Here is an 11,281-nt window from a genome sequence, read left to right as displayed (position 1 = left end):
GGAATATTCACTACATAAGGAATACTCACTACATAAGGAATATTCACTACATAAGGAATACTCACTACATAAGGAATATTCACTACATAAGGAATACTCACTACATAAGGAATATTCACTACATAAGGAATATTCACTACATAAGGAATACTCACTACATAAGGAATATTCACTACATAAGGAATACTCACTACATAAGGAATATTCACTACATAAGGAATACTCACTACATAAGGAATATTCACTACATAAGGAATATTCACTACATAAGGAATATTCACTACATAAGGAATACTCACTACATAAGGAATGTTCACTACATAAGGAATATTCACTACATAAGGAATATTCACTACATAAGGAATATTCACTACATAAGGAAGAGGGTGACATTTAGGACGCAAAAGCCAATAACCACCAACCAGCCCTAATGTATTGACTGACGTGAGAGGCCCTCAAGCACATTCTAGAAGACAAAGAGTCACTGAGAAACAGAGGGGTTAGTGAAGGTTTAAAGGGGGAGTAAATAGGTATTGTGAAAAGGAGGGGGACGGGCACAAATGACCATTGACAGTTTGTTTACTTAATGCTTTCTGAGTTTTAGTTTAAATGAGTTTTTCATGTCCTCGCAGAACAGGAAAATCATGTGCTGTTTGACTCTGCCTCACCAGAGCTCAGTGCTCAATGCAGCAGCCTAGTTCCTCAACTACAGTGCTCTTCATTATTGCACTCTACACAAGTGGAGCAAAGTGAAAACAATGGGCATTTAACCATTGCATCATAAAAGGAAAATGTACTATGCATTAAAGGAAAATTCCACCCAAAAACGATCTTTTGGTATTTGTTTCATTAGTCCATTGTTGATATAGTCCCCAAAATGTTTTGCATGTCAGCAATCAAGTTTTCAAGATATGTAACTTTCAAAAAACAGAAATACGGCCTGTATGATGTATTTTGCATATCAGCTGTATTTCTGTTTTTTGAAAGTTACATATCTTGAAAACTTGATTGCTGACATGCAAAACATTTTTGGGCCTAAAGCAACAATGGACTAATGAAACAAATACCAAAAGATCATTTTTGGGTGGAATTTTCATTTAAGAGTCGCTTCAAGTTTTTAAGCGCGTTTAGCCAGTAACCAAAAGGTTGCTGGTTCAAATCCCTAATCTGGCAAGGTGGAAAAATCTGCCATTGTGCCCTTGAGCAAGGCAGTTAACACCCAACAACTGTTCCCCGGACGCCGATGAAGTCGACGAAGGCCGCCCCGCCCCGTGCACCTCTCTGATTCAGAGGGGTTAAATACGGAAGACACATCTTGGTTGAATGCATTCAGTTGTACAACTGACTAAGTCTCCCCTTCCCAAATACTGAACAGATCACTTGCTTTTCAAAAATATTATGTTTAAAAAGATCCCTGCCCCAAATCTGTGTTGATTTTATAATAACACAAGTGAACATTTTCTCTGTCCCAATTCAATTCAATTTCGCAAACACACTCTATTACATAATCTGTTTAATAAAGGAACGGGGTAATTGGTGTAAGTTTTTAGAAAATTACAGCAGGAAAATATGTTTATTGTTTATTTCCCAAAGTGTATTGAGACTTGAGAAAGCAGAAAAGTCTTTGAATGTACATTATAGAGATGTGGTGGGCAGGACGCTAGTCATCCCTATTGATGGACAATGTTGCTAACCATACACTACACTAACCATACACTACACTAATCCTACCATACACTAATCATACACTACACTACACCCAAACTACACTAATCCTAACAGACACTAACCATACACTACACCAAACCTACCATACACTAACCATACACTACACTAAACCCACACTACACTAATCCTACCATACACTAATCCTACCAGACACTAACCATACACTACACTAAACCCACCACACACTAATCCTACCAGACACCAACCATACACTACACTAATCTCACACTACACTAACTATACACTACACTAATCTCACACTACACTAAACCCACCACACACTAATCCTACCAGACACTAACCATACACTACACTAATCTCACACTACACTAACCATACACTACACTAACCATACACTACACTAACCATACACTACACTAACCATACACTACACTAACCATACACTACACTAACCATACACTACACTAATCTCACACTACACTAACTATACACTACACTAATCTCACACTACACTAAACCCACCACACACTAATCCTACCAGACACTAACCATACACTACACTAATCTCACACTACACTAACCATACACTACACTAACCATACACTACACTAACCATACACTACACTAACCATACACTACACTAACCCTACACTACACTAACCATACACTACACTAACCATACACTACACTAACCATACACTACACTAACCATACACTACACTAACCCTACACTACACTAACCATACACTACACTAACCATACACTACACTAACCATACACTACACTAACCCCACACCACTATTTTTCCATGTTTTATTTAACCTTTATTTAACTAGGCAAGTCAGTTAAGAACAAATTCTTACTTACAGTGACGGCCCACCCCGCCAAACCCTAACCCGGACGACGCTGGGCCAATTATGCACCGCCCTATGGGACTCCCAATCATCAATCAATCAATCAAATGTATTTATAAAGCCCTTCTTACATCAGCTGATGTCACAAAGTGCTGTACAGAAACCCAGCCTAAAACCCCAAACAGCAAGCAATGCAGGTGTAGATGCATGGTGGCTAGGAAAAACTCCCTAGAAAGGCCAGAACATAGGAAGAAACCTAGAGAGGAACCAGGCTATGAGGGGTGGCCAGTCCTCTTCTGGCTGTGCCGGGTGGAGATTATAGCAGAACATGGCCAAGATGTTCAAATGTTCATAGATGACCAGCAGGGTCAAATAATAATAAGCACACTGGTTGTCGAGAGTGCAACAGGTCAGCACCTCAGGAGTAAATGTCAGTTGGATTTTCATAGCCGATCATTCAGAGTATCTCTACCGCTCCTGCTGTCTCTAGAGAGTTGAAAACAGCAGGTCTGGGACAGGTAGCACATCCAGTGAACAGGTCAGTGTTCCATAGCCGCAGGCTGAACAGTTGAAACTAGAGCAGCAGCACGGCCAGGTGGACTGGGGACAGCAAGGAGTCATCACGCCAGGTAGTCCTGAGGCATGGTCCTAGGGCTCAGGTCCTCCGAGAGAAAGAAAGAAAGAGAGAATTAGAGAGAGCATACTTCAATTCACACAAGACACTGGATAAGAGGATAAGACAGGAGAAATACTCCAGATATAACAGACTGACCCTAGCCCCCCCGACACATAAACTACTGCAGCATAAATACTGGAGGCTGAGACAGGAGAGGTCGGGAGACACTGTGGCCCCATCCGACGATACCCCTGGACAGGGCCAAACAGGCAGGGTATAACTCCACCCAACTTGCTAAAGCACAGCCCCCACACCAGTAGAAGGATATCTTCAACCACCAACTTACCATCCTGAGACAAGGCCGAGTATAGCCCATGAAGATCTCCGCCACGGCACAACACAAGGGGGGTGCCGGACCCGGACAGGAAGATCACGTCAGTGACTCAACCCATTCAAGTGACGCACCCCTCCTAGGGACGGCATTAACCCCTCACTACACTAACCCTACACTACCCCCACACTACATTAACACCACACTACACTAACTCCACACTACACTAACTCTACACTACACTAACTCCACACTACACTAACCCTACACTACATTAACACCACACTACACTAACCCTACACTACACTAACTCTACACTACACTAACTCCACTAACTCTACACTACACTAACTCCACACTACACTAACTCCACTAACTCTACACTACACTAACTCCACTAACTCTACACTACATTAACTCCACACTACACTAACTCTACTCTAACTCCACACTACACTAACCCCACACTACACTAACCCTACACTACACTAACCCCACACTACATTAACACCACACTACACTAACCCTACACTACACTAACCCCACACTACATTAACACCACACTACACTAACCCTACACTAATCTCACACTACACTAAACCCACACTACACAAACCCTACACTACACTAACCCTAACACCACACTACACTAACCCCACACTACAATAACCCTACACTACACTAACCCCACACTACACTAACCCTACACTAACCCCACACTACACTAACCCTACACTAAACCCACAGTACGCTAATCCTACACTACACTAAACCTACACTTGAAAAAATGATCAAAAGATAGTCACAAATATTTCTGAAGTTTAGATTGTATTAAAACTGCAGTCCAAAATATATTTTACGTGTTAAAATCCGCAGTCAAAAATATTGAGTAACTTTATTGGAATTTACATTGTTGACTTCAGTGACACATTTATTTTTTGCAACTAGAGCTGGCTTGAGTACAATATGTGTGTGTGTGCATGCATACATGTGTGTGACTGTATGTGAGTGTGTCTCCCTGTGCGTGTGTACTGTATGTGTGTGCCACCGTTTCTGCCTTCAAAGGCTATTGACTTCCTGCTCAACTCTGCACCAACAGGAAATATGTGTTAGGACAAGGGTTTAAATATGACAGGGTTTCTCTATAGAGAAAAACACCAACATTACCCAGTCTAGTACATCATCTAGCTTCTATTAAGGGTTCGCCTTTGACTTACAGACAAGTTGTTTTTGCCTGAATTAACTTGCCCACTAAACATTTAACAGTAATAAATATATTAAATATAAAACAATATTTAATATAAAAAGACAAAGTTCCCTCCTTATAGACAACAATACAGATATTGTTATTACTATATCAACCAAAACATGTTACATTGTTAATTATTGTAGTGATAGCTTCTGTCTTTATATTTCCGACTGCTTCCTGTCTGCGTTAGGAGAGATCCCATTCAGGCAGAGCTTCTATTTCTCAAGCCACTTGGACACCTGTTGGACACTTGGCATCGGAGCCCAGCGTTGGTCAAAGCGTAGGGGAGCCAACTGCATCGTTTGCACCTCTCAGTCAGCAGCACTACCCAGACAAGCTGCTGAGGCTTGGTAAGAGAGCAGCTCCGGTCCCAGAGGAATGGCTGCAGAGAGCACACCCACACAGACTGAAGCTACATTCAAAAGGACACCCTATTCCCTATATAAGCCTATGGGCTCTGGTCAAAAGTAGTGCACTATATAGGAAATAGGGTGCAATTTGGCATACACATGAGGGCTGTCTACATCGATCTACATTGAACTGTCAGCTGAATAGAAGAGCTGCTGAAGAGACTGTGTGTGAGAGAGAAAGAAAGAGACTGGTTTGGATCTTACACAGGAAGTTACAAAAGAGGGCTATCCCATTGTTAGAGGCTGCATATGGGACAACTTGAAGAGAATAAATCAACCCAGTTGACATGGTAATTTTCTGTTGAGAAGCTACTTTATGGCTGTCTCAGTGAGACGCTAGAGGCATTCTCAGGCCAAAGCTGGTTCTCATCATTAAAAACTCATGATCAGTTCTGGTGTTACGACAAATTTCATGTCAGAGTGGTTGTAAATTGTTCTGGACTTCTGGTAGCCTATGGAAGTCGGTGTATGTCTTTTAAAACTATGTGAAAAATGCAGGAAATTGTACCACCCTATAAATACACATTTTCAAACTAGCCTACTTCTGAAAGAGGATGAAAGATTTGCACGTTATTAACAATACTGTGACGTAATACAATGACTTTCACAAACAATAAGACAAATATGTAAACGTTTCCAATTCCTTATTCAACCAACTTTCAGACAAAGACAATCCATTATAATGAAAGAATGGGGCCAAACGCATTAGGCTGGTTTACACATCATTATCCGATGAAAACTAAAATCCCCTTGTGGTTCTCGCGCGGTGTGTCAATGTTGTGCTTGGGAATTGTAGTGCAGTACATTTGCACTGACCAAACGAATAGCTTTTAATGATGAACCTGGACTTTAAATTTGACAGACACACAACTCGAACAACACACAAAGTAATATACAGTATATATTTCAGAACATCATGAATGTCAATATACTCGGATTATACTTCCTCCTTCACTGAGTACACATTCGATAATATCCACTTCTGCGCAGGCTCTCCATCCCAACATCTGGAAACAAGCACTTTTCGCAGGTGCTATATCAGATGCATTTAATTGTAATGCTATTTCAATAGAAGTACTCTGATTGACATTTACAAATAAGTATATTATTCTCATTAAGAAAAGCTCAAATGAGTGGTGTTCATTGTCCACATGAAAAAGTGGTATTTTCAACCAAAAGCACACTCACACAAAATCATAACGCATCACTGTGAGACAGTAACGTTAAGAGCTCTTCTTAGCCTACTATGTTATAGCTGAATCATTTCAGGGGGCAGTGAAGTTGACAGTCTGAGTCAACTCTCCCCCAGATAAAAAGTGACATGTCCCCAAACTCCATGGTCTTTTTGGACAATGTATCCGTTTAAAATGTTGAAGCCAGGCTTCGGTCTCGCCACAGTGTGGAAGCAGGCGCGATCCCCCAGGTCTTTGATTTAATTTTTTTTTTTTTAAACAAGGAAAAAAAGCGATTGGCTGACGAGGGCCCACGTCAATACGCATTTTGGGAGCGCATAGCTTGGCTATAGCAGTTAGCAACCAGATAGATACACAGTCGGCGCTCCATCAAACCTTACATCTGTGGATGAAGCGAACCAAGGGGAAACAGCTGTATGCAGGCTATGTTAGCGATCTGAAACGGCAACATCTGACTGTGGACACGTAGGACAGAGTCTTTTCCTACATACATTGTGCTGTCATTTTCTGTCTGCTGTTTTGTGGATAACAAAAGCGAATTCGATTCGAACGGAGTCATTGGAACAGACGAGTGAACGAGAATTGAACCGCAGTGGATGTCTTGCTCTTTCTGTGTTCACATCGTAATACAACTGTAGCTGAGTAATCGCATGGAGATGGAGTAAAATTGAGGTCATCTGGAATTGAATTGCGGCTGAGAGATGGAGAATTTGTTTTGTCCGCTCTGATCTAATAGGAGGGAGAGAAGAACTGCTGGATACATAGGGGATACAACTCCGATATGAACGTGGCTTTCTCGCTCTGCTTGAGGTAGCTGCTAAAGCCAATGAAAGACAGCGGTCTTGAGAACGCATACGGTCGCTTTCGAATGTAGATATACCCGTTTATTATTGCACATTTAAATAAAAACTAATGTGATCTAATACTAGTAACTAGGAATATCGTTGCATATTTTTTTGTTGAATTACTCTTCCAAGTATCAACCAACCGATCTTCTACGGGAGAATGGCCATAATACGAAAGGTAATGCCTTTACCAATCATGTTGTTGATATAGCTGGAAAGTGCATGCATATTGACACAGTCTAATGACATCTAGCTTGATTATTGGCTGTTTCGCTACGAAATAGCTTTTTAGCACACTTCTACGGCTCGCTATAGCGCGTGCTGTGGAAAACCGTATCGGCGTTCTGTGGTGCGTCGGCTGGGTTTGCTTAACGTGCCTGGCAGTTGGACACTTGCAACTACTGCTAGTTTGTTGTAACAAGCACTAACTCTTTATCTGCATTGTGCGCTCTGCCTGGAAGTCATTTTCAGCGCGAGACTATCCATATCCAGCGGGAGCGTAAAGTAACCAAGACTACCGAGGTTTTTACCTTACTACGTTAGCTAGTTAGTTGTCCAAGTTGACGATAAATAACATAACTATTTCGCTGTACATTCGCTTTGGTACAGTCCCCTTGACAGTCGATATATGTGCCTGTTCGTTTGTAGAATTAATTATAGCTTCGACAAGACAGCACTGCAGAAGTGTAGCTAGCGAACTATTCCACCATGGTTAGCCAGTTATGCTAGCTAGCCATAAAGACGAGTGGGAAGGGAAAGGCCACAGAGAGTACTCTTCAATAAAGGTAAATGAATAACGTAACATTTATGATCGGAAGAAAATATAATAGAAAATCGAGTCACCGTTAACAGATACTATTGACAGCTTCAATGTTTTTCGGTGTATTTATTTTTTTAGCTTGCTCACGGTATCGATTCGACCCACGAAATGAATGAGATCGTTCATTCACAGATTGACGACCCGTCATGTGTGTCATGTTTAACCAGGTTCAGATGTTTTTTGTATTAGCTTTGTAATTACATTTGTCACTTCGGATTTATCTTAATTTTGGGATTTCTAAAAAAAATCTCAGTTAATAAATTATCTGCGCATGGTCGGAAATCTGGTAAACGAGATTATACATTACCAGTGGAAATTACTCGTGGGAAAATATAAATAGTACAATTATGGGGAATTACATTTTTCCCCCGGTGCTTTAATTAACATTCAGACATGTCCATACATTTCTGAACAAGAGTAATGGAATGGGTAGAGAGCTAATTCGTTTTTAGATGCGACACTGTTTTTCGTCCCAAATCGCACACGTCCATATCAGTGGTTTTCAAACCACTCATTGGGGACCCTTCCTCCTTCCACAATGGAAAAGTTTAAACTGAATCCTTGGGACATGCCAACTCTGACGCTACTCCTAAACGGTTAATGCATGGCTCTCCAATAGGGTTAGTTACAACTGCTGTTGAAACGAAAACCTACAGGAGGTTTAGGGTAGAGATGTCCCAAGGATCCCAGATAGCACTAACCTTTTCACAATTTTATTGTAGCTCTGAACTAGCTCACCTGATTCACCTATTCAAGGGATTGATGATTTGTTGACATGTTGAATCAGGTGTGCTAGTTCTGGAATAGATCAAATACATGGAACGGCTATGGTTCCCCTGAGAAGAGGTTTGATAACCATGACATATAGTAAACTACTTTTGTGTAGGGAATAGCTCTGGTCAAAAGTAGTGTACTATGTAGGGAATAGAGTGAAATTTGGTATATGCCAAACAAAGTCTCCTGTTCTGCAGTAGTGATGCCAAACCAAGTCTCCCGTTCTGCAGTAGTGATGCCAAACCAAGTCTCCCGTTCTGCAGCTGCAGTAGTGATGCCAAACCAAGTCTCCTGTTCTGCAGCTGCAGTAGTGATGCCAAACCAAGTCTCCCGTTCTGCAGTAGTGATGCCAAACCAAGCTACTCTCTGAATTGTTTTACTCTGTAACCCTGAGGTCAAGCAGAGTCGGGTTGAGGTTTACAGTTACTTTACATTTGGATATGCAATTAAACCAAACTTCTCTGCCTCTTGACTCATTCCTTCACTCTCCCTCTGTTCTCTTTTTTAGTGAATCTGCCCCTTGCTTTGGAGGCGGTGGAGTTAATGGTGTGAGTGAGATTTCTCCCTCCCCCACCATCACTACAGCGACACGCCAGAGGCTGTCCACTGTCCAGGCCCAAGCAGTCAGCCTGAGCCTGCTAGTACAGACTATCTGGCCTCCTCTTCTTGTGGTCCCTTATGCTCAATGAAGGCTATCTCTGGGTCGCTACAGGATGGATGGTGTGGATTTGACGGTCCTTGTGTGTCATCATCAGCGCTTGCTCCTCTGTGACTGTTTCCTGTTCTTTTCCATTTATAAAAGAACGCCCCCTCTTCTGGGCCCAACCACCCCTGAGCGCTGTAAAAGTTATAGTAACTGTTGTTGCTAAGTGACACTTACAGAGGAGGTTAAGTTAACTCTCCCCCCCATCCAAACTCCACAGAGGGTTTTCTCCAGAGGTTTTATTTTCTATACCCATATTATATATTTCCCCTCTCAGGAGTTTGTTTGGAAGACGCACAGGTGTTCGGTTCTTCACAACAAAAGTTTTGGTTTATTGTTGGTTGAGGTTTACAGTTACTTTTTCTCGAGTTTTTTGTTCTTCCTTGTAATTTATTTATACCTCATATTTTTGATTTTTTTTCTCATTGCTCACGCACACCCCCTGGAATAAAAAAAATAACAAGATGTCGGAAACAGACAGGTTCCTAGCCCCTTTCCCTCCGCCGCCCAAGAATGTGAATGGTTCCAGCTCGGACACGTACCTTGGTGAGAATTTGGGGACCGACGGTGTCCGCCGACGCCGCCACACCATGGACCGCGACCCCAAACAGGCCGAACATCGCTTCTTCCGGCGCAGCGTCATCTGTGACTCGAACGCCACCGCCTTAGACCTCCCCAGCAAGGCCGTCATCCTCACCTCCCCGCCCGACTGCGAGCCCCCCAGCCTGGGCTGGCTCTCCCTGGCTGTCCCCTCTGTGGTGGTACCCGAGCCGTGCCTGGCAGTGGCCGAGGTGGAAGCAGATGAGGAAGGAGGGGATGGGCCTTGTAGTGCGGTATTAGGGCCCAGTGTTGGTGGCGGTACTAGAGTGGATGGTACGGTATTGCAGATAAAGCCATGCACGGCAGTATTGGATGTTTGCGGCGGAGAGAAAGGAAAGAAGCTGTCGTCGTTAGCCGCCGCAGAGGCTCCTGGAATGGAGGAGGTGGCGCCCAGTAAAGCAGGGGAGCCCGCGGAGGAGGAGAGCGGTAGTGTTACAGAGGAGATGCGAGAGGAGAAGGAGAAGGGGGCGGCTAAGGCCCTGTTAGAGGAGCAGAAGAGGGAAGCAGAGAAAAAGGTTCAGGACGACATAGAGGAAGTAGAGACCAAGGCCATAGGGACCTCGCTGGACGGACGCTTCCTGAAGTTTGACATCGAGATCGGACGCGGATCCTTCAAGACGGTCTACAAGGGCCTGGATACGGAGACTACAGTGGAGGTGGCGTGGTGCGAACTGCAGGTAAGACACAACCCAATCATTTACTATCCTTCTTTACTTCCTTACTCTCTGCTCTGAGTAACATTTTAAGCAGTGTTTTATTATACTCTCTCAGTTCTTCCTCCGCTGCCTATTGTAGTGGAGAACTAAAGTACCTAAATAGATTGGCGCACACAAAATATCCCAGGTATGAAGATACAGATAAGGTGCAGAAGGAAGGATGTAGCTTGCTAGTACCTCGTCTGATAAAGATCACACCGGGTTGGCAGATGGATGATGTCAGAGCAGCGCTGAGGTACGATGATGCCCAGCAAGGGTGCAACTGGCAGGTGCTGATGCAACAGCCCAGACAGACAGAATGGCACACAGGATGTTGTTGCTAGTTTCTACATTCTTATTCTGTACAAGAAGTTGTTTTTGTGGTCATGGTTCCCATAGTGCTTAATGTGGGTCATTCATTGAAGAAGCCTGGAGGGAGAGAGAGGAACATGTCTGTTAGAAAGTTTCAAGTTTGGCAGCCAGCCAGTCATATGACTGGATC

General features: G+C 42.9%; 1 protein-coding gene across 1 annotated transcript; it reads left to right on the top strand.

Annotated features, from left to right (window-relative positions):
• Positions 1 to 6,670: 6,670 nt before the first annotated feature.
• Positions 6,671 to 10,761, top strand: LOC139404685 (serine/threonine-protein kinase WNK1-like; the record flags this gene model as incomplete). Its single annotated transcript, XM_071147292.1, has 2 exons — positions 6,671 to 7,365; positions 9,290 to 10,761. A coding segment is annotated over exon 2 (813 nt), but the record flags the coding sequence as incomplete, so codon positions are not given.
• Between the last annotated feature and the right edge of the window lie 520 nt (positions 10,762 to 11,281).

The sequence above is a fragment of the Oncorhynchus clarkii genome, unplaced genomic scaffold (genome assembly GCF_045791955.1).
Source record: "Oncorhynchus clarkii lewisi isolate Uvic-CL-2024 unplaced genomic scaffold, UVic_Ocla_1.0 unplaced_contig_9009_pilon_pilon, whole genome shotgun sequence".
Classification (NCBI taxonomy): Eukaryota; Metazoa; Chordata; class Actinopteri; order Salmoniformes; family Salmonidae; genus Oncorhynchus; species Oncorhynchus clarkii.
This window is presented reverse-complemented; position numbering and strand designations above follow the sequence as displayed.